The 27,760-nt window shown below is 53.2% G+C and overlaps 1 protein-coding gene across 1 annotated transcript; it reads left to right on the forward strand.

Annotated features, from left to right (window-relative positions):
- Positions 1 to 6,081: 6,081 nt before the first annotated feature.
- On the forward strand, positions 6,082 to 27,140 carry LOC120915791 (arylacetamide deacetylase-like 4). The gene is made up of 4 exons (XM_040326588.1): positions 6,082 to 6,292; positions 8,567 to 8,789; positions 13,783 to 13,846; positions 26,235 to 27,140. Exons 1-4 carry the CDS (start codon positions 6,128 to 6,130, stop codon positions 27,016 to 27,018), a joined length of 1,236 nt encoding a protein of 411 aa, XP_040182522.1. The 5' UTR covers positions 6,082 to 6,127; the 3' UTR covers positions 27,019 to 27,140.
- The last annotated feature ends 620 nt before the right edge of the window (positions 27,141 to 27,760 follow it).

Below are 27,760 nucleotides of genomic sequence, written 5' to 3' on the forward strand. Positions count from 1 at the left end.
AGAGAAAAAGGGGGACCATTGTGAAGGACTTTTTGCCTATATGCTTCAGTTTAATTCTCCCTGCTAGTAATGCTGTGTGTGTTAGTAGTGTTGCTCACGAATATTCGTATTGCGAATATTCGGCTCGAATATGGCATATTCGAGTATTCGCGATATATTTCGAATTTCGCTGTGAATATTCGCGATTCCGAATATTCGCATTTTTTCAATTTTATTTTTAAAACAGATCACATCCTATCGACGTCTAAAAGCATTGCTGGTATGATTAGAGACCCTGGGCCGAGTAGCTAAGCTGAGGCGATCCTTTTATGTTGCCGAATATAAAAAAAAAAAAAATTGCGAATTTTCGCTAATGCGAATGCGAAAATGATTGCGAATTTTCGATAACTGTGGTAGGAGAACTCTGATTGTCTCTGATGCAAAAGGGGGGGGCTTTGTGTATGTGTATGTTATGAATATTTGTATGTTTGATATTATTATTTTGTAAGAAGGAAAAAATTGCGCATACCTTAAAAAAAGGGGAGAATACAGCAGCAACTCAAAAATGTTATACAACATAAATGAATACAAGACAGAAAATGGAGTCGCTCTACAAGAATAAAAAATATGTCTAGTGACAAGACATGTGGGCAAATTATAAAATAAGCAAGCGCAAATAACTTGTGAAATACACAGTGAAACAAATATATAAAGAAATATAGTCCCAATAATAGAAAAATAATCTTTCATAAAAATGTCTTTGATATGTGAAGTGAAAAAAAGTCCAAAGCATGCAGCATGAACGTGTTCAATCTTCAAGGTGTTTGATTGACAAACGGCTGTGACAGATGGATAGAGTAAAGAATCACCACCAATGCAAAACACTTTTATTTTCTATTGTAAAATATCACGAATATTCTGAGCCAATCAGAGTGCTCCTTCCGCATTTGCCGAATATTCGCAATTATTTTGTATTGTAAAATATCAAGAATATTCTGAGCCAATCAGAGTGCTCCTTCCGCATTTGCCGAATATTCGCAATTATTTTGTATTGTAAAATATCAAAAATATTCTGAGCCAATCAGAGTGCTCCTTCCGCATTTGCCGAATATTCGCAATTATTTTGTATTGTAAAATATCACGAATATTCTGAGCCAATCAGAGTGCTCCTTCCGCATTTGCCGAATATTCGCAATTATTTTGTATTGTAAAATATCAAGAATATTCTGAGCCAATCAGAGTGCTCCTTCCGCTGTTGTCGAAATTTCGCAATTATTTTCGCATTCGCAATAGCGAAATTTCGCAAAAATTTCATTTCGATAAAATATCACGATTATTCGAATTTAGCGAATATTTCTCGAATATTCGGCTATATATTCGTGATATATCGCGAAATCGAATATGGCGTATTCTGCTCAACACTATGTGTCAGGCCCCGTACACACGACAGAGGAACTCGACGTGCTTGGCACGTCGAGTTCCTCGTCGAGTTTTGGGATGAAGCCGCCGAGGAGCTCGGCGGGCCGCCTTCTCCCATAGAACAACGAGAACAACGAGAAAATAGAGAACATGTTCTCTATTTTCTCGTCGAGTTCCTCGGCGGCTCCATCGAGCCAAAACTGTACAGACAACAGAGATTCTCGGCAGAATCCGGGTTTTGACCGAGTTTCTCAGTGAATTCTGCCGAGAAACTCTGTCGTGTGTACGAGGCCTTAGAGGTAAAAGGTGATTTCATGTGACTCATTCCTCTGTGTAACAGACTGTTGAAATGTTAATGTCCCTTCCCCAGCCAGCTCTCTATTCTAAAGGGTAATTGATCTATTGTGTGTGTGAAGAAGACCTGTGTTTACCCTTAAGAAATGTGTCTACAGGGTCGGCTCCGAAGTGTCTACCTATAATCTGTATGGGAGCCCCCACTGTGTGAGGGGGGGGCGGAGATTGTCATTGTAACAGTTTGTAATGACATATAAGCTAGGTGTTGTACCATTAAAGTCTGTCTTGTTCCAGCAGTAAGCTTGGGCTCATGTGTGGATTATTGGGCAATTCCAGGAATATCCCTCCTCGTGGAATATCGGGGTGATTTTCTTTATGGGAAGAAGGGAATGTTTGACGGGGATATCATTCTAATACCGTCACACACCCCCTCCCCCGCCTCGTACCGGGACCGCGTCACACCCCCTCCCCCGCCTCATACCAGGACCGCGACACACACCCTCCACATTGTACCGGGACCGCATCACACCCCCTCCCCCTCCTCGTACCGGGACCGCGACACACCCCCTCCCCCGCCTCATACCAGGACCGCGACACACTCCCTCCCCCGCCTCTTACCGGGACCGCGACACCCCCCCTCCCCCCGCCTCATACCAGGACCGCGACACCCCCCCTCCCCCGCCTCTTACCGGGACACACCCCCTCCCCTGCCTCGTACCGGGACCGCTACACACCTCCCCCCGCCTTATACCGGGACCGCGACACACCCCCCCACCTTGTACCGGGACCGCATCACACCCCCTCCCCCACCTCGTACCGGGACTGCGACACACCCCCTCCCCCCGCCTCGTACCGGGACACACCCCCTCCCCCCGCCTCGTACCAGGACAGTGTCACACCCCCTCCCCCGTACCAGAACACATCCCCGCCTTGTACAGGGACCGCGTTACACCCCCTCCCCCACCTCATACTGGGACCGCGACACCCCCTCCCACCTCGTACCGGGACTGCATCACACCCCCTCCCCTGCCTCGTACCGGGACACACCCCCTCCCCCGCCTCATACCGGGACCACGACACACCCTCTCCCGTACCGGAACACATCCCCACCTTGTACAGGGACCGCATCACACCCCTCCCCCGCCTCGTATTGGGACACACCCCCTCCCCTGCCTCATACTGGGACCGCGACACCCCCCCCCCCTCGTACCGGGACCGCATCACACCCCCTCCCCCGCCTCGTACCGGGACCGCGACACACCCCCTCCCCCTGCCTCTTACCGGGACCGCGACACACCCCCTTCCCTGTCTCGTACTGGGACCACGACACACCCCCTCCCCCCGCCTTGTACCCATTGGTCAATGCGCCCACTTATCAGGGACCAATAGAGAGGTATTGGGTAGGCGGGAGATCCGGGGCCACGCTTGACTTTTACAGAAAATCTCAGATCTGCACCTGACTTCAGCCGTCTCTCTATCTGATCCTCTTCCAGGCCCCTCCCCTTCTAGGCCCCTCCCCCAGACAGATGATGGAGACCCCCGAATCACATCTGAGATGGAGCGACCCCTCCCCCTCTGTCTCCCCTCCCCCTCTGTCTCCCCTCCCCCTCCTTTTTCCGTCTCGTTACATTTCTGGACTTTAATTCCCTTTCATTAAACTTTGTGCTGATAGTGGGAGGCGGCCTCAGGAAAGGAGATTTTTGTTGTAAATCCCGGGAAATATTTTAACGCCGTCCGGAAAACAGAAGTCGCATTGTTCCCTAATTCCGGATTATCCGAAAATCGCATTCTTTCCCCGATCCGCGCCGCTCCGAACAAACGCACATTGAGGGCGCCGAAAGGTCAAATTCATCTTTATATAAGAGATCCTCGTACCGGGACCGCGACACACCCCCTCCCCCCGCCTCGTACCGGGACCGCGACACACCCCTCCCCCGCCTCGTACCGGGACACACCCCCTCCCCCGCCTCGTACCGGGACACACCCCTCCCCCCGCCTCGTACCGGGACACACCCCCTCCCCCGCCTCGTACCGGGACACACCCCTCCCCCGCCTCGTACGGGACACACCCCTCCCCCGCCTCGTACCGGGACACACCCCTCCCCCCGCCTCATACCGGGACCGCGACCTCTCCCCCGCCTCGTACCGTGACCGCAACACACCCCCTCCCCGCCTCGTACCGGGACCACGACACACCCCTCCCCCGCCTCGTACCGGGACCGCGACCCCCCGCCTCGTACCGGGACCGCGACACACCCCCTCCCCCGCCTCGTACCGGGACACACCCCTCCCCCGCCTCGTACCGGAACACACCCCTCCCCCGCCTCGTACCGGGACCGCGACCCCCCGCCTCGTACCGGGACTGCGACACACCCCCTCCCCCGCCTCGTACCGGGACACACCCCTCCCCCGCCTCGTACCGGGACCGCGACACACCCCCTCTCCCGCCTCGTACCGGAACACACCCCTCCCCCGCCTCGTACCGGGACCGCGACACACCCCCTCCCCCGCCTCGTACCGGGACACACCCCTCCCCCGCCTCGTACCGGGACCGCGACCCCCCCGCCTCATACCGGGACCGCGACACACCCCCCCCGCCTCGTACCGGGACACACCCCTCCCCCGCCTCGTACCGGGACCACGACACACCCCCTCCCCCGACCTCGTATCGGGACCGCGAACCCTCCCCCGCCTCGTACCGGGACCGCGACACACCCCAACCCCCCGTACCGGGACCGCAACAGACCCCCTCCCCCGCCTCGTACCGGGACCGCGACACCCCCCTCCCCCCGCCTCGTACCGGGACCGCAACAGACCCCCTCCCCCGCCTCGTACCGGGACCGCGACACCCCCCTCCCCCCGCCTCGTACCGGGACCGCGACACACCCCCTCCCCCGCCTCGTACCGGGACACACCCCTCCCCCGCCTCGTACCGGGACCGCGACACACCCCCTCCCCCGCACCGGGACACACCCCCTCCTCGTACCAGGACCGCGACACACCTACTCCCGCCTCATACCGGGACAACCCCCCCACCTCGTACCGGGACTGCATCACACCCCTTCCTGCCTCGTACTGGGACCGCGACACACCCCCTCCCCCCGCCTCGTACTGGGACCACAACACACCCCCTCCCCCGCCTCGTACCGGGACCGCAACACACCCCCTCCCCCCGCCTCGTACCAGGACCGCGACCCCTCCCCCGCCTTGTATCGGGACCGCGACACACCCCCTCCCCCCGCCTCGTACCGGGACCGCGTCACACCCCCACCCCCCGTACCGGCACCACGACACACCCCCTCCCCCACCTCGTACCGGGACCGCGACACACCCCCTCCCCCCGCCTCGTACCGGGACCGCGACACACCCCCTCCCCCGCCTCGTACCGGGACCACGAAACACCCCCTCCCCCGACCTCGTACCGGGACCGCAAACCCTCCCCCGCCTCGTACCGGGACCGCGACACACCCCCTCCCCCCGCCTCGTACCGGGACCGCAACAGACCCCCTCCCCCGCCTCGTACCGGGACCGCGACACCCCCCCTCCCCCCGCCTCGTACCGGGACCGCGACACACCCGCTCCCCCTGCCTCGTACCGGGACACACCCCCTCCTCGTACTGTGACCACAACACACCCCCTCCCCCGCCTCGTATCGGGACCACGTCACACCCCCTCCCCCGTACCGGGACCGCGTCACACCCCTTCCCCTCGCCTTGTATCGAGGCCGCGTCGCACCCCCTGGATTGATGGGTGGATGGATGGATGGGAGGGATGGATGGGAGGGATGGATTGATCGGTGGATGGATTGATCGGTGGATGGATGGATCGGTGGATGGATCGGTGGATGGTTGGATTGATCGGTGGATGGATGGATGGATTGATCGGTGGATGGATGGATCGGTGGATGGATGGATTGATCGGTGGATGGATTGATCGGTGGATGGATTGATCGGTGGATGGATCGGTGGATGGATGGATCGGTGGATGGATGGATTGATCGGTGGAGGGATGGACTGATCGGTGGATGGATGGATTGATCGGTGGATGGATTGATCGGTGGATGGATTGATTGGTGGATGGATGGATCGGTGGATGGATGGATCGGTGGATGGATGGATCGGTGGATGGATGGGAGGGATGGATCGGTGGATGGATGGATCGGTGGATGGATGGATCGGTGGATGGATGGATGGATCGGTGGATGGATTGATCGGTGGATGGATGGATCGGTGGATGGATGGGAGGGATGGATTGATGGACACATTGTGAAGGGTTGGAGGTGGTGAGATAAGCTGCAGTACAGGTGTATATCTGGTAGGGGGCGATGACGGGCGATCCTGGAAAGGACAAGGTGTAAAGTCCATTGTGCGGAGCTCAGGACGGGGGTGGCGATCCGGAGTTGGCAGGAGAAGGTTGGAGGACGGGGGTGGCAGCCATGTTTTCTCTTCTCTCTATCTTCGGGGTTTTTCTGTTGCTTTGTACTTTGCTCCTCTTTGGCGCGGTGTACGTGGAATCCCGGAAAGCGGAATATCCTCCGGGAATTGCCTGTTCAGCAGAACTGCGAAGTCTCTACAGAATTCTGAGTTTCATGTCAGTCCTGGTGAGTTCCTGAAGCCGCCCTCCCCCCAGAACAGAGATCTCTTGGGGAGAGTCTCTTAGATCTCTGATGGGTTCTGGGTGGGATATTCCGGGGTCCTCCAGTTAGGGGCGCCCTCATCGGGGGGATATTCCGGGGTCCTCCTGTTAGGGGCGCCCTCATCGGGGGGATATTCCGGGGTCCTCCTGTTAGGGGGCGCCCTCATCAGGGGGATATTCCGGGGTCCTCCTGTTAGGGGCGCCCTCATCAGGGGGAGATTCTGGGGTCCTCCTGTTAGGGGCGCCCTCATCGGGGGGATATTCTGGGGTCCTCCTGTTAGGGGGCGCCCATGCCCTCATCAGGGGGATATTCCGGGGTCCTCCTGTTAGGGGGCGCCCTCATCAGGGGGATATTCCGGGGTCCTCCTGTTAGGGGGCGCCCTCATCGTCCTGGTGGATTTTCATATGTAATCACAGGGGGAGTGGCTTGTACCCAGCGTCTCAGTAATTAGCACTGTAGTCTTGCAGGGTTGGGCTCACACTCCAAGTACAACGTCTACATGGAGGTTGTATTTCTCTGTGGAGGAATGAAGTCACGTTGGTGATTAGATTGTCAGCTCTGCTGGTGATATTTGCGGTTTATAAAGAGAAATTGTAACCAAATCCAGAATATAGAAATCTTCCCTGTACTGGGGTGACCCCAGGTGACCTCAGGTGACCCCAGGCGACCTCATGTGACCCCAGATGACCCCAGGCGACCCCAGATGACCTCAGGTGACCCCAGGCGACCTCATGTGACCTCATGTGACCCCAGGTGACCTCAGATGACCTCAGGCGACCTCATGTGACCCCAGATGACCTCAGGTGACGCCAGATGACCTCATGTGACCCCAGATGACCTCAGGTGACCCCAGGCGACCTCAGGTGACCCCAGATGACCTCAGGTGACCCCAGATGACCTCAGGTGACCTCAGGCGACCCCAGGTGACCCCAGGCGAGGTTCATATCGGCAGAGGAGATCACACGTCGGGAGGCGGTTCTGTCACCTGTCAGATCAAAGCATTTGTGGCCTCAATCAGCCAATGACAAGCTGTGATCTGATTGGGGGCGGGCTCAGATCATTGGCTGTGATAGGGTAGAACCTGTTCTCCGCCCCCTCATAAAACACTCCCCTTTCTCTGTACAGCTGCAGATTGAGTTCCGCCTAAAAGATAAATAAAAGTAAAGTCAGCAAATCCTCTACAAATCTTCTGTTGGAAGTGAAGAAAAAAAAAGACTTTTTTGGCCCCAAATATAAGAAAAGAAACAAATATTTCTAGAGAAGAGAAGAAACAATGTTGTACTGACTAAAACTTTCCTCTCGCTATAAATCCTGGAGCTGCTAAATTATTAATAATCGGACACTTACCTGTCCAGGGCGCCCGCCATGTCCTCCCCCGCCCCGCCCTTCAGCTGGAGGAGCCGCCATTGCTAGTAAGGGAATCAGGAAGTCTTGCGGCTTCACAGCCTGGTTCCCTATTTCGCATGCGCGAGTCGCGCTGCGCGTCCTGAGTGGTCCCTGCTGTCTTCTTTTGCCGGATTATCTGGACTAGACAGGTGTATCATCCTCCTCCCCCCTGAAAGGTGTGAAATGTGACACCAGATGGGGGGAGGAAACCGAAAGGCAGAAGATCCATTTTTGGGTGGAACCCCGCCTGAACTCTCCTCTTATTATAAAGCTTCTTTATATGGAATCTGAGACTCCGATTGGAAGAGGACAATTGTCTCCAATGTCTTTATATGATGGAGGATTATGGGGACCTTCACTGGAGACCCCTGGACCCGTCACTTGTAGAAAAGGGGTTCACATACTTTTGGTCATATATGGAAGATGTTTTTAACCTCTTGGCGCCGGCTGTACACAAATATGCAGCCTCTCGGTAGGGGGGTCTTGGCACCAAGCGGATGCATATTTGTGAGCAATATTACTAAAACAGCAACACCGAGAGCGTGCGCCCGCCACAGTGACCGACGGCTAACAGAAAGATCCCAATTGCTGATTGTGATCGGGAGCTTTCCGATCATGTGACCACAGGGACAGGCGAACACGGCGGTCACATGATCATAAGCCTAGCCCCGCCTCCTAAACCCCTTAAAGGGTTCAAGGGTGCGGGCGCGAAGGGGTTAATCATGTTAAAGTATATCCAGTGGAATAAATCCAAACCAGGATACCGTCTGTCCCTCTGATGTGTTACAATCATTTGGTTCCTCTAACGTGTTGATCATTATTATTGATCGTCTTTTCTCCTCCATGGATTAGGGCCGCACCCTGGAAAAGTTGGGGATTTGCACGGAGATCGGTCTTTCGCACCTTTTGGAAAGATTGGGTCAGAAAAGGTCAGAAGATGATCCCGAGCTCTTCATGAAGGATCTGGAATTTGAAGGCGTGCCTGTGAGAGTCTACCAGCCCAGAGATCCCTCCCCCGGGAACCGGAAAGGAGTCCTCTTCTTCCATGGAGGAGGCTTCATACACGGAAATCTTGGTATGTTTCCTCCTAGATACCAACTGTCATTTGCACGTCGGTTACAATGTATCATTGCTGCCACCTAGCAGAGAACGGACCACAGTGGTAGGAGCGGAGAGCAGTCACATGATCGGAAAGCTCCCGATCACAATTAGCAATTGGGAGCTTTCTGTTAGCCGTCGGTAACTGTGGGGGGCCCACACTCTCGGTATTGCTGGTTTAGCATCTTTTTGGTGAAGTTCCACTTTAAAGGGGCTGTAAGGAAATGTCCCCCACACTCCGCTTGGGTGCTTTCGTCTTACATCACTTCCTCCAGTCTGAATATAGATCTCAGATATTCCAACCGCTGATAACAACAAAACAAGACGATACTTGTTTGGTTGCTGAACATGGACTGTTTATTGAAAACACAGGTACACAGGTAATACTCTGAACAATCCTCCCCCACCTTTGCATTCCAGGCGGGGTAGACTGTCCAATCAGCAGTAAGAGCTGTTGGAGGAATTCGCCCCACCAATCTCACAGCTAATCTACATACACATCCCATAATTTCCAAGGCAGACAGACACAATGAAACATTGGAATACAGCCACACCCCAAACGATCACAGCAAAGAGTCCACAACAAAATGAGACAATATATATATATACACACACATCATTCCAATGTGGTTGTACTGCGAGTCCGATTAGTACAGATCAGTCTGGATTTCTTGGACACCTTGAGCCCTACAGGGTGACTTAGACATAGGAGGTGCATGGGGAGCTGAAACAAGGTTTTCCCAACCTCTCCAAGGGATCTTGGGTTCCATGGGCCCCCCCGCCAAAAGTGACTCCGTCACACATTTCCCCTTTCAGCAGGACACTAACACAGGAGGAGACCCCAGACGGGTTGTCTCTGAAGTTAGTCAGTAATTCCAGTCCCCCAATGCCGGTATTCACACAGTACCCCAAATAAATTGCTCCAAACAGAGCATTACTCACCCCGCCAACCTCTGCCTCTCTCAGAGAACATGCCCTCCGCTGGGGAGAGGCCTGGACTGGCCCTTCTCCCTGGAGTCCTTCCAGCCACTGGAGAGAAGACAGGGTGACTGGGCTCAGTCCGTCATGCTGTTGGGGATCTGGGCCGACTGCCCCCCATCCCTGGGGTATACAAATGGAGACTAAAGTCCCATCCACTTGTGGTAGGTGAAAATCCCCCGGTGCTTGCAAAGCATAACTGACATCCTCCTGTCTCAGTGCCGCACCATTTTCTGGGGTTGTGTCAGTGAAGACTGAAGTCCCATCCACTACCCCAGGAACTCCCTCTTCTGTTAGTTGAGGGCAGAGGCCAGCAGAACTCTGCTCTGTTGCCAGCTCTTCTGCTGGGTGGCTATAAGTGGAGACCGCCGTCCTATCCCCTGTGCTCAGCTCAAGCTGCAGTTGTGTGCAAAGGCCAGTAGCATTCTGCCCTGTTGGCAATTCAGCTGAGGACCCCACATCATCCACTATGGCTAACTGTTGTGGAGTGACCGTCACCTTCTCACCATGGGCCCCTGGAACTGTTGCAGGTGTGGGGCAGAGGTCTTGGACCCTCTGTCCGGTGACCAGTGCTTAAAGAGGAGTTCCACCTAAAAATGGAACTTCCTCTTAACCCACTCCTCGCCCCCTTACATGCCACATTTGGCATGTAATTTTTTTTGGGGGGGAGTGGGGGCTTCAGGAGAAGGGGACTTCCTGTCCCACTTCCTCCTTCCGCCGAGGGGCTGGAAAGGCGATTAACTTAATGGCCTTTTCACAGCCCCTCCCTGTAGGCGAGTGCCTGTCCAACCGGACGGCGCCACGCCGCTCGCGCATGCGCGGTGGGTGCCCGGCTGTGAAGCCGAAAGCTGTCACTGCCGGGTGGCCACACTAAGAATGAAGACGCGAGGGGGCGAGGAGCGGAGCCCCGGCCGGCGCGTCGCTGGAGCCATGGAGCAGGTAAGTGTCAGTTTATTAAAAGCCAGCAGCTACACTTTTTGTAGCTGCTGACTTTTAATAAACTTAAAAAAAAGGTGGAAAACCCCTTTAAGCTGGGGAAGTTCCTTGTAACTCCACAGATACTGCTGTTGGTGCTGGGCAGAGCACAGTGAAGTGTGGCCCCGATACCAGATCTTCTGCTGGAGGCTCATCAGATTGTCCTTCCTTGGCAGAGAAGTCTATTAAATCCCCAGTCTCTGGAACTGGTGTCTGGGGATAGAGGTTCACCATCTCCTGTCTCTGGAACTGGTGTCTGGGGATAGAGGTTCACCATCTCCTGTCCGCGGAACCCAGAAGATGTTATCAGTGCTGGACAGAGGTTAGCAGGGCTCTGCCACATTTTCAGCACTTCAGCTTTGGGGATGGTAATCTCCAGAATTTCCACTGCCGATTCTTTGGCATGCTGCTGGACAGGGCACATTCCTCCATCCAACCTCGTCTTGTGCAGAAACAGGTTAGTCAAGGTCAGTCAGCACTTGCTGCATCCGCCATAAGACCTCCGCGTCCATAGCTGCGGGGGCAGGTGGGCAAGGTACACTGTTACTCTGCCACATGGCCGACTCTTCAGCCAGGATTTCAGCGTTGTCCACTGGTATTTCCTGATAGTTCCAGTCAAAGGGAGTCCAGCCCTGGTGCTGAGCAGAGTCTAGCAGCCGTCGGTAGACGATCTCCAGCTCCAATTCCTGAACGGCCAGAAACTCCAAATCTTCCTGTGCCCAGTGCCCTTCCGAGACGTTCAGTCTTCGCTCTCTGTGCTCCATTATTTCCTCCAAATGCCACTCCCGATCACTCCCCGAAGTCAGGGTCCCTGGACAGCCTCAGATACAACAATCCCAGGCCATCATAGTCAAAGCCTTCCGTGGGGCTGTCATCCGCTGACCACGGGCACTCTTGGGATACATACCACTGGAGGGCTCTGTAGCTCTCGTCCAACCGTATCTCTGCCCGGGCCAGCCTACTTAACTCTGCTGTCCACTCCTAGTTCAATGACAGCATTCGTACTTCATACTGCGCCCAGTACCTTACATGGACGGAGAGGAGACTTCTTCCCTGGTGGTGCTGCTCCAGACCTAGCGCTTTTTTCCAGAGTTGTAGATGGACAGAATTATACTATCGCAGCAGGACCTCCTCTGATACTGGTCCTCTGTGCTGTATCTGCATCTCTCACAATCTCCTTCCGAATTCCGCTTCCATGGCGGCTGTTATCTGTACCTCTCCTCTTATCCAAACCTTGGGTCCAGGTGGAGGTTTGGATGTCCCACTGCTGCCATCAATGTAACAAAATGTACCACACTCCGCTTGAGTGCTTCCGTCATATACCACTTCCTCCCAGGCTGAATATAGATATTCCAACCACTAACTAAGACGATACTCGTTTGGTTGCTGAACATGGACTGTTTATGGAAAAACACAGGTAATGCTCTGAACAATCCCCACCCCACCATTGCATTCTGGGCAGGGTAGACTGTCCAATCAGCAGTCAGAGCTGTTGGAGGAATTTGCCCTCACCAATCTTACAGCTAATCTACATACACATCCCATAATATCCAAGGCAGACATTGGAAGACAGCCACACCCCAAACGATCACAGCAAAGGGTACACAACAAAATGAGACAATATATATATATATATATATATATATATATATATATATACACACACACACAACATTCCAATGTGGTTGTACGGTGAGTCCGATTAGTACAGATCAGACTGCATTTCTTGGTCACCCTGTGCCCCTAATAGAGACACCGGGTGACTTAGACATAAGAGGTGCATGAGGAGCCGAAACAAGGTTTTCCCAAACACCCCAAGGGATTCTGGGTTCCACGCCCCCCCCCCCCCTCAAAGTGACTCCATCACAGAGGCAGATGGTGGGGCCCTACTCAATGAATAAAACAAAACAGGTGAGTGCCCAACAATTATAGGGGAACTCAAAATTACCCTCTGCCTACCCTTGTTAGGGGCAGTTGGTGGCAGTCGGTGGGGTGGGTGGCAGTCAAAGGAAACAATGGCAGTCAGTGGTGTAAGATGGCAGTTGGCGGTGTGGGTGGCAGTCAGTGGGGTTGGTGAAAGTCAGTGGGATTGATGGAAGTCGATGGGGTTGGTGGAGTCAATGGAATTGGTGACAGTAGGTGGTGTAGGTGGCAGTCAGTGGTGTAGGTGGCAGTCAGTGGGGTTGGTGGCAGTCAGTGGGGTTGGTGGCAGTCAGTGGGGTAGGTGGCAGTCAGTGGTGTAGGTGGCAGTCAGTGGGGTTGGTGGTAGTCAGTGGTGTAGGTGGCAGTCAGTGGGGTTGGTGGCCGTCAGTGGTGTAGGTGGCAGTCAGTGGGGTAGGTGGCAGTCAGTGGGGTTGGTGGCAGTCAGTGGGGTTGGTGGTAGTCAGTGGTGTAGGTGGCAGTCAGTGGGGTTAGTGGCAGTCAGTGGTGTAGGTGGCAGTCAGTGGGGTTGGTGGCAGTCAGTGGGGTAGGTGGCAGTCAGTGGTGTAGGTGGCAGTCAGTGGGGTTGGTGGTAGTCAGTGGTGTAGGTGGCAGTCAGTGGGGTTGGTGGCCGTCAGTGGTGTAGGTGGCAGTCAGTGGGGTAGGTGGCAGTCAGTGGGGTTGGTGGCAGTCAGTGGGGTTGGTGGTAGTCAGTGGTGTAGGTGGCAGTCAGTGGGGTTAGTGGCAGTCAGTGGTGTAGGTGGCAGTCAGTGGGGTTGGTGGCAGTCAGTGGGGTTGGTGGCAGTCAGTGGGGTAGGTGGCAGTCAGTGGGGTAGGTGGCAGTCAGTGGGGTTGGTGGCAGTCAGTGGGGTTGGTGGCAGTCAGTGGGGTTGGTGGCAGTCAGTGGGGTAGGTGGCAGTCAGTGGGGTAGGTGGCAGTCAGTGGGGTTGGTGGCAGTCAGTGGGGTTGGTGGCAACGATTTTCCAGATCCCGGTACGACTTCTTTTTACTTCTATGCTGTGAATTGTATTCTTTGGATTTTCGGTGGCTGAAGAATTTTCGCCTCCTCAGCTCATTATTGTCCATTTTATTTGTAGATCAATATGACAAACTTTGCGGACACATCTCAAAGAGGGCCGGAGTTGTGCTGGTGTCAGTCGGGTGAGAAGTCTTCATTCTCTTATCTCTTCTATTGCTATTCCAACAATTGTACAAGAAATATGGAACATCAAAGAAGTGCTGTGTGGGAAATTGTCTTCATGTGGATGGGGTCATGTCCTAATCCGGGGTTCAGCACTGGACGTCAGGAGATTCCACATCTCTGTGATGGGGGGGGATCACGTAAAAACCTTCCATTTGGGGCGTGTCTTAGGGTAGGCCACCCCTCTTTTAATTAAAACATCCCAGGTGAAATAATCTGATCCTCTTATACCAAGGTTCTCTGGAACTGGAATCGGCTGGAGGTGGTCACAGGGGCAGAACCAGAACATGCCGAAAAGATAAGACCCCCCAACTTGTGGGTGGAGCCTACTTGTCTGACATGCAGGATCTCCTCCCCCTTCAGGGTATGCACTCACCAATGCCCGGAAACAGGCGGAGTCATGTTCAGGCAACACCCTGACTTAGAAGTGAACCGCACCCCCGGTGCTCATATTATTACATTAACTCTTCCCCTACCCGCGGCTCGGTCCCCGAGGTCTCCACCCTGTAGGTTCAGTCCCGGCCCATGTGACACCAACCGCTAGGGAGGGAATTGCAAACCGACCCCCTTGCTATAGAGAACCCGTCACCCCTGCCGGTACATGTCCTCCTCCTCACCCCACGTGTATGTGATGGGCCCCGGTCTTTGTCATGTGCCATACAACACCATGCACCCCATTGCAGGGACTTCAGAGCAGCCATTGAAAATGTAGCACTACCCCCGAAGGAGCTGCTGGTTTAGATTTTGTGTTTGCATGTTGCCCTTCAAGCTTCGTTGTCACGGTAAGGAAGTCCATAATACATGCAATGTCAGACAGATGTAAGACCTCCAACAGTTGGGTTTTATTTTCTCTGCAGGGAGGAGAAGAGTAGGGGAAGGTTCAGGCACACGGTACAAAATGCTCAAAAATAGTCAATCGGTCTCCACTCTCAGCTATTGAGTGGTGTAACGGCTACCCGGGCTACTGAGAGGGTCTCAGCCGTTGGCGACGTCCTTTTCCCTGGCAAGCTGCGATATGCAAGTACAGCCGGTATCCCCATCCACGAGATCCAGAGAGAGAGAGAGTCCCCCTTTCAAGAACGAGACGAGGCTGCGTGTTGAAGGGTCAAACAAGACTGTTTTTAATGGGACATTTCCCTTAGCTTATATGTGCTTACAACTGTGACAGGAACAATGACAATCTCCGCCCCCCCTTCACACAGATACTTTGAAATAATGACATCTCCTTGAATCAGTCTCTAGACGTTCCGGCACCGAGATCCACTTAACATGACCTGGCCAGGCACATTCCTTTCTCAATAGAATTCAATTAACCTTTAGAACAATACACACTCACAGATCATCACGTTAGCATACACCTGGCAGGAGGCTGTTAACTGGTAATACACAACAGAGCGTCAATTAGCATTTAGCAGTGAAAAAGTCACTCTACAATTAACTCTTTGAGCTCAGTAACAAGTCATGCAGTCCTCTGTAGGCAGAATAGTTCATAGGTCCGTTACACTACTCCCCTTTTGTGGAACACTCCGGCAGACCCGGATTGATCCTTTTCGGATCAACTTGGGGATGTCCGGTCTGCTGTTAGGGTAAAAGTTCCGTTTGCCTGGACAGTCCGTCGGCCTTCCCATTGGCTTACCAGGTCGGTAGCTGATGGTGACGGTGAATAATAGAATTCAGTTCTGGAACAGTCACTTGCTTTGCTCTCTCAATGGCTGCCAAAACCTGTTGCTGATGCTCTTGGGACAGATACGGCACCACCTGGATGCAAATCCCATTTAATCTTTTGACAATTTCCGCCTGTTTGTGTATTTCAATGTTCAAGCCACGGGACATCTCATAATACATGACATAGTGTCGTTGCATCTCTGATTTCTCACTGGCCAACTTGTCACATTCCCATTTTAGACTGTGATATTGTGCCGGATCTACAGTACATGTCGGGGAAGGTAGTCTTACCCGGTTCTCAGCAGCAAGCGGGTTGATTCCAGCAACGCGGGTGGTCACGGGACAAGCAGCAGCAGGTGTAGGTAAATAAGCCGAAGTCAGAGGGCCAATGTCGTTGCCCAGCACAACCTCGGCAGGTAGGTTGTTCATGATACCAACTGTGGTCTTTCCTGACCCGGCTCCCCAGTCTAAGTGCACCCGGGCGGTGGGTACGCGAAATACAGCACCCCCTGCGACCCGGACGGCAACTGTGCGAGTGGACACGTTCTCTGGCTTTACCAGATGTTTTTGAATCAGAGTGATAGTAGTCCCGGAATCTCTTAGGCCTTGTGCTACTTGCCCATTCACCTGTACCTCCTGACGGTGATGCTGACGGTTATCCGGAGAGGCAGCTTGTATTGGGTCTGCCTCATACAAAATTCCCAGACATTCCTCCGGGCCCCCTCCGGTCTCCAGGCAGTGGGCCGCAGAGGGACGTGATGGAGTGACCTCTGTGTTGGGTGTTGTGCGTCTCCAATTGTTATTTGTAGCTCTCAAAGGGCAATAACGAGCAATATGTCCCGTGTCGCTGCAGTGATGGCACGTCACCCTAGGCGAATCCCGGGGGTAGTTGTTAGGCCCCTGAGGGCGTGGTGGTCCTGGTGGGACTGGAGCCTGAAACTCTGGGCGTGGGGTGACGGTTGGAGTACGCGGTTCTACCTTCTGAGCCAGCCGCATAGTACCCTGGTTTACTTTCCTTGTCTCCGCGTATTCATCTGCTAGCCGAGCCGCCTCGTTTAAGTTAGCGGGACGGCGATCTCGTACCCAGTCTTGTACGTCTGCGGCCAGGTCTTGAAAGAAATGTTCCATTAGGAACAGCTGCAATACTTCCTCCCCGGTGTTGGCCTTGCACCCTTGGACCCAAAGGGATGCCATCCTTTGTAACTGTTTGGCCCATTCCATGTGGGAGTCCACAGCCTTCTTCTTGGACTCCCGGAAGCGCCGGCGGTAGGCTTCTGGAGTTACAGCGTATCGGGTTAGCAGCGCCTTTTTAACTTGCTGGTATTGTAAAATATCCTCTGGAGCGAGAGCCCGAAAGGCTTCATTGGCTTTGCCCGACAATTACCCGACAAAATAGTGACCCATTGGTCTGGTGGTACCTGGTGTAGTGAGCACTGCCTCTCAAAGTCCGCCAAATATCCATCGATTTCCTCCTCACTTTCTACAAAAGCTTTAAATGCAGTGAACGGTATTTTCTTTCCTGTAGCAGCAGGTGGGGGGGGGGTAGGAACTGCAGGTGTAATGGGCTGTCTCGCTCTTACCAGTTCCAGTTCTTGTCCCCTCTTCGTTTGTATTTCTTCCCTTGCTTCCCGGAACAGCTGGTTTATTAGTTCCACGGACGTTTCTGGATACAAGGATAATCTCCGCTGTACAATCCCAGTAATTACATCTTCCTCGCTGACCGGTGCAAGGGGCTCCGTTCCTTCCATGGATCCATCCATTTCGTCCAGCTCCAGCAGTTCAGCTATCAGCTCCCTCCGTGGTCTGTTGCTGGCGCTCCTACCACGAATCTCCAATAGATCTTTTAGTGTGGATCTTTTCAGCCTGGCGTACTGCGACTCCATTCAGCACTTGCTCTTTGGATAAAAGGACCATCCCACTGCTGCCAACCAATGTAACGGCTACCCAGCTAGGGAGAGGGTCTCAGCCGTTGGAGACGTCCTTTTCCCTGGCAAGCTGCGATATGCAAGTACAGCCGGTATCCCCATCCCCAAGATCCAGAGAGAGAGAGAGTCCCCCTTTCAAGAACGAGAAGAGGCTGCGTGTTGAAGGGTCAAACAAGACTGTTTTTAATGGGACATTTCCCTTAGCTTATATGTGCTTACAACTGTGACAGGAACAATGACAATCTCCACCCCCCCTTCACACAGATACTTTGAAATAATGACATCTCCTTGAATCAATCAGTCTCTAGACGTTCCGGCACCGAGATCCACTTAACATGACCTGGCCAGGCACATTCCTTTCTCAATAGAATTCAATTAACCTTTAGAACAATACACACTCACAGATCATCACGTTAGCATACACCTGGCAAGAGGCTGTTACTGGTAATACACAACAGAGCGTCAATTAGCATTTAGCAGTGAACAAGTCACTCTACAATTAACCTTTGAGCTCAGTAACAAGTCATGCAGTCCTCTGTAGGCAGAATAGTTCATAGGTCCGTTACAAGTGGGTATTGCTCACCCGGATAGTTCCCCTCTCACCCGGATAGTTCCCCTCTCACCCAGATAGTCCCCTCTCACCCGGATAGTTTCCCTCTCACCCAGATAGTCCCCTCTCACCCGGATAGTTCCCCTCTCACCCGGATAGTCCCCTCTCACCCGGATAGTCCCCTCTCACCCAGATAGTCCCCTCTCACCCGGATAGTTCCCCTCTCACCCGGATAGTCCCCTCTCACCCGGATAGTCCCCTCTCACCCGGATAGTTCCTCTCTCACCCAGATAGTCCCCTCTCACCCGGATAGTTTCCCTCTCACCCAGATAGTCCCCTCTCACCCGGATAGTTTCCCTCTCACCCGGATAGTCCCCTCTCACCCGGATAGTTCCCCTCTCACCCGGATAGTCCCCTCTCACCCGGATAATCCCCTCTCACCCGGATAGTCCCCTCTTACCCGGATAGTTCCCTGTCAACCGGATAGTCCCCTCTCACCTGGATAGTCCCCTCTCACCCTGGATAGTCCCCTCTCACCCGGATAGTCCCCTCTCACATGGCCTAGCAGTCGGGATGACGTACAAACTAATGTCCAGACGGTCTCTGCCACAGACCTCTTGGAATGAACTTGGATGCGTCCACGAATCCTCTGCCATAGGATTTCAAAGCCCCGAACCTCCAGCCATGCAGAAGAAGAGCCTTTAAGCCGAACCGGCAAACTGCATGGCTTTCAATATAGTGGATCCCTCCTTAATTAGGTCACCAGGCCTCACCTGAGACACTAGCAGTCTGCCGGTCTCCTCCAGGGCAGGTCCTCCCCCGGTTTCCTTCATTAAGACAGCTTCATCCCTTGTGGACAGACAGCTTGGGATCCCTTTTTAGGACTTAAGGCCCCAGCCAGCATAGCTGGGCCTACTCAACAGCGAAGCGACCCCTGGCCAACATGGCCTAGAAGTCAGGCTCACACACGGACCTTGCGCCGGGAGGGCCACGAGATGAAGCCCCAAATAAATGGCATCTGCCCTATAAGTAACCCTCCCCAGCATGCAAAGCGGGGTCACCACTCCCACTGCACCGCTGCCGAGAAGGGACACCCAATACACCATGGTACCTAAAAGAAAACACACAAAGATATGCATAGCAACCACATTATTATCAAACATATGTACACATAGAAGCAGAACTGCATCCCCAAGAGGATGAAGTTTTACTTCTTTCAAGTTTAAATTGGTTTGGAATCCAGAATTATCATAATTCGGCAAACCACTGCCACCTAGTGTCCGAGGCATCACATAATGTCCTTTGAGCGGGGGTTGGAACAAACACAAAAAGAACATTGTTGAACACGCCGTTCACAGTAACCCTCCTCCGTCTGACTAACCCCAGAGTTCAGAGAAAACTTTCCCTCAGAGATAAAAAACAAAAAGCCGTTCTCTGTCCCGTTTTCTTTCTTTCAAGGCAAAGGAATCTTGATGGTGGAAACAAAGTCATTGATCAGAAGCACTTCCACTAATAGAAGGCTCAGAGGACAAAGTCAGTTACAAGTAGAACCTGGGATCTGGCAGGGTCAAAGACTTTCCTTCCTTGTCCAATGTGGTGATAAAATATATCACATCATCTTTTCCCTGGCCTGCGGAGAACAAGCCGGTCAGCGTGGATATGCCGGCCATAACTCCAGTCAAGTCTGCACCCCTGGAATCGATCAGCCATTATAAAAGAGTCTTCCGGGTTCCTGAACGCCTTGGGCACTTTCAAATAATCCCAAATGGCCTCCCCGTACCATTGCTCACGGCAAGCTTCCATTTCCACCATGAGTTCCTTAGGTACATAAGGGAACTCCAAGCCATACGCGGTAGCCACCCTCTTCATCAGTTCTCGCTGTAAGCGGGCGAGTTTGGGTAAAGACTGGGAACTTCCCCTCCCAGGCATTACACAGGAGTCCAGTGACTTCCCAACCAAAGGCTGAGCAAGTGGGGGTGGGATTCCTTCATTAAGTACAGTCTCTCTAGTTGTATCCGGGGTTTCCACCCGAGGTGTGGTGTCCCCAGTGTTCATGGGAAATATCTCCGAGAGACTGCGGATCGGGGTGACACATTTTCAGTTGCTCCATCTAAGTTCCTGGGACATTGTCTCAAATAGATCGTCATCCCTGACATCGGACGAAGAGTCTATATCCGAGGAATCCCACTCCTCAGCAGGTATATAAGTGGGAGGCTTTAATGTAACCCATCTTTCGTTTCACAGGCATCCCTTAAATTTGAATCCGTGCCCCAAGATTTGGGGTGGGCGCTACAAACAGTCTCTCCCGGTTCTTCCATTCACATTCCAGCTGCCCATAGCAAACCTTCCCCGGAAAGCAAAGTCCATTTCCGGTGGAGTCCTTTGTAGTTGAATCCCTAAAGGGTCCCCAATAGGGGGGCCATGTCCTCCAGCAGGACTACATGATGCAGCAGTTCTTCCCCTTGTAATCCCATGTGGAAGAGAGCCAGGCCCTGAGCCCTCACCTTGTATTAATGGACCCTCAACAAGGGGGGGGGCCATGTACACCCCCGAGAAACCTTTGCTTAACCCTTTCCCCGCTCTGAGCAGCCTGCTGTCTCACTACGCAATGCATTACACAGCCCAGTAAAATAGAACTTTATCATAGTTCACGTTACACACAGCAATACAACCCACTTACAGGCCCCCCGGGAAACACCTTGGGCGGGGGCCGGAGCCAGGAAAAAGGAGGTCAAGGGTGACCTTTACATCACATTGGTGCTGCCCTTTAATAGAGATGAAGGCATTGTGAGGGGGAGTCCTGTGATCTCTGCGAGAGGTAAAGGGGGGAGTCCTGTGATCTCTGTGAGAGGTAAAGGGGGGGTCCTGTGATCTCTGTGAGAGGTAATGGGGGGAGTCCTGTGATCTCTGTGAGAGGTAAAGGGGGGAGTCCTGTGATCTCTGTGAGAGGTAAAGGGGGGAGTCCTGTGATCTCTGTGAGAGGTAAAGGGGGAGTCCTGTGATCTCTGTGAGAGGTAAAGGGGGGAGTCCTGTGATCTCTGTGAGAGGTAAAGGGGGAGTCCTGTGATCTCTGTGAGAGGTAAAGGGGGGAGTCCTGTGATCTCTGTGAGAGGTAATGGGGGGAGTCCTGTGATCTCTGTGAGGGGTAAAGGGGGGGGGGAGTCCTGTGATCTATGTGAGAGGTAAAGGGGGGAGTCCTGTGATCTCTGTGAGGGGTAAAGGGGGGGGGGGTCCTGTGATCTCTGTGAGAGGTAAAGGGGGGGGAGTCCTGTGATCTCTGTGAGAGGTAATGGGGGGAGTCCTGTGATCTCTGTGAGGGGTAAAGGGGGGGGAGTCCTGTGATCTCTGTGAGAGGTAAAGGGGGGAGTCCTGTGATCTCTGTGAGAGGTAAAGGGGGAGTCCTGTGATCTCTGTGAGAGGTAAAGGGGGGAGTCCTGTGATCTCTGTGAGAGGTAAAGGGGAAGTCCTGTGATCTCTGAGAGAGGTAATGGGGGGAGTCCTGTGATCTCTGTGAGAGGTAAAGGGGGAGTCCTGTGATCTCTGTGAGAGGTAAAGGGGGGAGTCCTGTGATCTCTGTGAGAGGTAAAGGGGGGAGTCCTGTGATCTCTGTGAGAGGTAAAGGGGGGAGTCCTGTGATCTCTGTGAGAGGTAAAGGGGGGAGTCCTGTGATCTCTGTGAGAGGTAAAGGGGGGAGTCCTGTGATCTCTGTGAGAGGTAAAGGGGGGAGTCCTGTGATCTCTGTGAGAGGTAAAGGGGGGAGTCCTGTGATCTCTGTGAGAGGTAAAGGAGGGGGAGTCCTGTGATCTCTGTGAGAGGTAAAGGGGGGAGTCCTGTGATCTCTGTGAGAGGTAAAGGGGGGGGAGTCATGTGATCTATGTGAGAGGTAATGGGGGGGAGTCCTGTGATCTCTGTGTGAGGTAAAGGGGGGGGGGAGTCCTGTGATCTCTGTGAGAGGTAAAGGGGGAGTCCTGTGATCTCTGTGATAGGTAAAGGGGGGAGTCCTGTGATCTCTGTGAGAGGTAAAGGGGGGAGTCCTGTGATCTCTGTGATAGGTAAAGGGGGGGGGAGTCCTGTGATCTATGTGAGAGGTAAAGGGGGGGGGGGGAGTCCTGTGATCTCTGTGAGAGGTAAAGGGGGGAGTCCTGTGATCTCTGTGAGAGGTAAAGGGGGGAGTCCTGTGATCTCTGTGAGAGGTAAAGGGGGGGGAGTCCTGGGATCTCTGTGAGAGGTAAAGGGGGAGTCCTGTGATCTCTGTGAGAGGTAATGGGGGGAGTCCTGTGATCTCTGTGAGAGGTAAAGGGGGGGAGTCCTGTGATCTCTGTGAGAGGTAAAGGGGGGGGAGTCATGTGATCTCTGTGAGAGGTAAAGGGGGGGAGTCATGTGATCTCTGTGAGAGGTAAAGGGGGGGAGTCCTGGGATCTCTGTGAGAGGTAAAGGGGGGGGGGGCATGTGATCTCTGTGAGAGGTAAAGGGGGGGAGTCATGTGATCTCTGTGAGAGGTAAAGGGGGGGAGTCCTGGGATCTCTGTGAGAGGTAAAGGGGGGGAGTCCTGTGATCTCTGTGAGAGGTAATGGGGGGAGTCCTGTGATCTCTGTGAGAGGTAATGGGGGGAGTCCTGTGATCTCTGTGAGAGGTAAAGGGGGAGTCCTGTGATCTCTGTGAGAGGTAAAGGGGGAGTCCTGTGATCTCTGTGTGAGGTAAAGGGGGGAGTCCTGGGATCTCTGTGAGAGGTAAAGGGGGAGTCCTGTGATCTCTGTGAGAGGTAAAGGGGGGAGTCCTGTGATCTCTGTGAGAGGTAAAGGGGGGAGTCCTGTGATCTCTGTGAGAGGTAAAGGGGGGAGTCCTGTGATCTCTGTGAGAGGTAAAGGGGGGAGTCCTGTGATCTATGTGAGAGGTAAAGGGGGGGAGTCCTGTGATCTCTGTGTGAGGTAAAGGGGGGAGTCCTGTGATCTCTGTGAGAGGTAAAGGGGGGAGTCCTGTGATCTCTGTAAGAGGTAAAGGGGGGAGCCCTGTGATCTCTGTGAGAGGTAATGGGGGGAGTCCTGTGATCTCTGTGAGAGGTAATGGGGGGAGTCCTGTGATCTCTGTGAGAGGTAATGGGGGGAGCCCTGTGATCTCTGAGAGAGGTAATGGGGGGAGTCCTGTGATCTCTGTGAGAGGTAATGGGGGGAGTCCTGTGATCTCTGTGAGAGGTAAAAGGGGGAGTCCTGTGATCTCTGTGAGAGGTAAAGGGGGGAGTCCTGTGATCTCTGTGAGAGGTAAAGGGGGGAGTCCTGTGATCTATGTGAGAGGTAAAGGGGGGGAGTCCTGTGATCTCTGTGTGAGGTAAAGGGGGGGTCCTGTGATCTCTGTGAGAGGTAAAGGGGGGAGTCCTGTGATCTCTGTGAGAGGTAAAGGGGGGAGTCCTGTGATCTCTGTGAGAGGTAAAGGGGGAGTCCTGTGATCTCTGTGTGAGGTAAAGGGGGGAGTCCTGTGATCTCTGTGAGAGGTAAAGGGGGGGGGGAGTCCTGTGATCTCTGTGTGAGGTAAAGGGGGGAGTCCTGTGATCTCTGTGAGAGGTAAAGGAGGGGGAGTCCTGTGATCTCTGTGAGAGGTAAAGGGGGGAGTCCTGTGATCTCTGTGAGAGGTAAAGGGGGGGGAGTCATGTGATCTATGTGAGAGGTAAAGGGGGGAGTCCTGTGATCTCTGTGAGAGGTAAAGGGGGGGGAGTCCTGTGATCTCTGTGAGAGGTAAAGGGGGGAGGGGGGGAGTCCTGTGATCTCTGTGAGAGGTAATGGGGGGAGTCCTGTGATCTCTGTGAGAGGTAAAGGGGGGAGTCCTGTGATCTCTGTGAGAGGTAAAGGGGGGGGAGTCCTGTGATCTATGTGAGAGGTAATGGGGGGAGTCCTGTAATCTATGTGAGAGGTAAAGGGGGGAGTCCTGTGATCTATGTGAGAGGTAAAGGGGGGAGCCCTGTGATCTCTGTGAGAGGTAATGGGGGGAGTCCTGTGATCTCTGTGAGAGGTAATGGGGGGAGTCCTGTGATCTCTGTGAGAGGTAAAGGGGGGAGTCCTGTGATCTATGTGAGAGGTAAAGGGGGGGAGTCCTGTGATCTCTGTGAGAGGTAAAGGGGGGAGTCCTGTGATCTCTGTGAGAGGTAAAGGGGGAGTCCTGTGATCTCTGTGTGAGGTAAAGGGGGAGTCCTGTGATCTCTGTGAGAGGTAAAGGGGGGGGGGAGTCCTGTGATCTCTGTGTGAGGTAAAGGGGGAGTCCTGTAAAGGGGGATACGGACACACTGTTGTGGAAATGTTGTCAGATGCCCCCCAGTGTCGGTTTTGCTGTAATGCGCTCATGTGAGGGTATCACACATACAGACGTTGGTGGAAGACCATTGGCTGCGGAAACCTTCCTGTGGACACGGAAGATCGGCTCGCTCTTTAAGGGATAATTGTTTTTATGCCTCACCAAGAGACCGGCCACTTCATGGTGACTCCATCTACGACTCCGAGCAACAGATCTGTGTACATGGGAACTATTGAATAACTATAGGAGAATGACGGCACACTGAGCCATGATAGAGTACGGCTCACGTCATTGGTAGCGGTGGGATGGTTTGCACACTGAGCCATGATAGAGTACGGCCCGCGTCATTGGTAGCGGTGGGATGGTTTGCACACTGAGTCATGATAGAGTACGGCTCACGTCATTGGTAGCGGTGGGATGGTTTGCACACTGAGCCATGATTGAGTACGGCCCGCGTCATTGGTAGCGGTGGGATGGTTTGCACACTGAGCCATGATTGAGTACGGCCCGCGTCATTGGTAGCGGTGGGATGGTTTGCACACTGAGCCATGATAGAGTACGGCCCGCGTCATTGGTAGCGGTGGGATGGTTTGCACACTGAGCCATGATAGAGTACAGCCCACGTCATTGGTAGCGGTGGGATGGTTTGCACACTGAGCCATGATAGAGTACGGCTCACGTCATTGGTAGCGGTGAGTTGGTTTGCACACTGAGCCATGATAGAGTACGGCTCACGTCATTGGTAGCGGTAGGATGGTTTGCACACTGAGCCATGATTGAGTACGGCTCACGTCATTGGTAGCGGTGGGATGGTTTGCACACTGAGCCATGATTGAGTACGGCTCACGTCATTGGTAGCGGTGGGATGGTTTGCACACTGAGCCATGATTGAGTACGGCCCGCGTCATTGGTAGCGGTGGGATGGTTTGCACACTGAGCCATGATTGAGTACGGCCCGCGTCATTGGTAGCGGTGGGATGGTTTGCACACTGAGCCATGATAGAGTACGGCCCACATCATTGGTAGCGGTGGGATGGTTTGCACACTGAGCCATGATAGAGTACGGCCCGCGTCATTGGTAGCGGTGGGATGGTTTGCACACTGAGCCATGATAGAGTATGGCTCGCGTCATTGGTAGCGGTGGGATGGTTTGCACACTGAGCCATGATTGAGTACGGCTCACGTCATTGGTAGCGGTGGGATGGTTTGCACACTGAGCCATGATAGAGTATGGCTCGCGTCATTGGTAGCGGTGAGTTGGTTTGCACACTGAGCCATGATAGAGTACGGCTCACGTCATTGGTAGCGGTGAGTTGGTTTGCACACTGAGCCATGATAGAGTACGGCCCACGTCATTGGTAGCGGTGGGATGGTTTGCACACTGAGCCATGATAGAGTATGGCTCGCGTCATTGGTAGCGGTGGGATGGTTTGCACACTGAGCCATGATAGAGTACGGCTCACGTCATTGGTAGCGGTGAGTTGGTTTGCACACTGAGCCATGATAGAGTACGGCCCACGTCATTGGTAGCGGTGGGATGGTTTGCACACTGAGCCATGATAGAGTACGGCCCACGTCATTGGTAGCGGTGGGATGGTTTGCACACTGAGCCATGATAGAGTACGGCTTGCGTCATTGGTAGCGGTGGGATGGTTTGCACACTGAGCCATGATAGAGTATGGCTCGCGTCATTGGTAGCGGTGGGATGGTTTGCACACTGAGCCATGATAGAGTATGGCTCGCGTCATTGGTAGCGGTGGGATGGTTTGCACACTGAGCCATGTACAGAGCCATCTTTTGTGAGATATCCTCCTCACAGTTTTTCATGCCGCATGGCTCTGCACATGTCCGTTTGCACACGTCACTGCTGCTATTCTATTTGAACATATACATGTATACCTTGTTAACTCTCCGATGTTTCTTTAGGTATCGCCTGGCCCCAGAACACCTGTACCCCGCCGCATTCCAAGATTGTCTGACCGCTTCCATCCACTTCCTGAGGACAGCGCTGGATTTCGGGGTCAATCCCTCGTCTGTCATCACATGTGGGGACAGCGCGGGTGGAAATCTCGCGGCTGCGGTATCACAAGCTCTGGTGACCAGGAAGGATATTCCTAGACCTCTCGCCCAGGTGATGATCTACCCCGTACTCCAAATGATTGACTTCAACTTACCTTCATACCAACAAAACCGCGCCGTGCCCCTCCTACTGCGAGACCGCGCCCTGTTCTACCTGCTGACCTATGTAGGAAGAGGGGACCTGTCTGTCTCCAGAGACGTGCTGAACGGCAGCCATGTCCCTCCAGATGTGAGGAAGAAGTTCTCCAAGTGGCTGAGTGTGGATCATATCCCGGAGGAGGTCGCGGGGTACATGAGGCACACGGGGTACACGCCGCACACCATGGCCGCCTTCGACAAAAATCTATATGAGAAGCTCAAACAAGTCCTTGAACCTTCGTTTTCTCCTCTGGTGGCTGATGACGCCGTGCTTCGCCTCTTACCGAAATCTTATCTCCTAACATGTGAGTTCGATGTTCTCCGTGATGAGGGGATCCTCTACAAGAAACGTCTGGAGGACAATGGGGTGTCCGTCACCTGGCACCATATCAAAGATGGCTTCCATGGACTCCTCAGCTTCTATGACCAGTGGGCCTGTGAATCGGGGATACGAGCCATGGACAGCATTGTTGGCTTCATAAAAGATGCCTGAGATGTGTCCTGAATGTGACTGGGAACGTCTGTGTGATGAAGGTTGGATCACCCAATAGAAAGGACATTCCATCTTCTCTCCATTCACTTCTACTCTCCATTCACTTCTACTCTCCAATCACATTCCATCTTCTCTCCATTCACTTCTACTCTCCATTCACTTCTACTCTCCATTCACTTCTACTCTCCATTCCATCTTCTCTCCATTCACTTCTACTCTCCAATCACATTCCATCTACTCTCCATTCACTTCTACTCTCCATTCACTTCTACTCTCCATTCACTTCTACTCTCCAATCACATTCCATCTTCTCTCCATTCACATCCACTGTCCAATCTGTCAGGAAGTTTGAATGATTAATCAAGTCAGTGATATCAATGAATGGATACAGAAGAGCCTTCAGTTTTTAGCTGGATAATTAGCATAAAATAAATATAAAGACGGGAAATTTCCTGAACTCTGTGTAGAGATTTTTAAACACAATAAAATTGTATGAAAGTTTGGACTGCAGAAAAATAAAAATGTATTTACCATTCAAGTCCCTAGAACTACGATCCCATCGATCGCTCTGATTTCTGGTATGACAATAATTAGTAAAGATTTAGTCCCAAGAACGAGGATGAATTCGATCGTTCGCTTTCCACTCAGAAGGAATCATCACCACAGAATACAAAACTAGAAGACAACCAGGTCCACCCAATCAGACCTCCCCCTCCCAATCAGACCTCCCCCTCCCGGGTCC

Source organism: Rana temporaria, chromosome 10 (assembly GCF_905171775.1).
Source record: "Rana temporaria chromosome 10, aRanTem1.1, whole genome shotgun sequence".
In the NCBI taxonomy this organism is placed as follows: domain Eukaryota; kingdom Metazoa; phylum Chordata; class Amphibia; order Anura; family Ranidae; genus Rana; species Rana temporaria.

What these genes read in the sequence shown, in the direction of transcription:
- LOC120915791 (XM_040326588.1), top strand. Translation starts at nt 6,128, where the DNA reads ATGTTTTCTCTTCTCTCTATCTTCGGGGTTTTTCTGTTGCTTTGTACT. An exon ending in TGAGTTTCATGTCAGTCCTG is followed by an intron (nt 6,293 to 8,566) that starts GTGAGTTCCTGA and finishes TCCATGGATTAG; the next exon opens with GGCCGCACCCTGGAAAAGTT. An exon ending in GTTGTGCTGGTGTCAGTCGG is followed by an intron (nt 13,847 to 26,234) that starts GTGAGAAGTCTT and finishes ATGTTTCTTTAG; the next exon opens with GTATCGCCTGGCCCCAGAAC.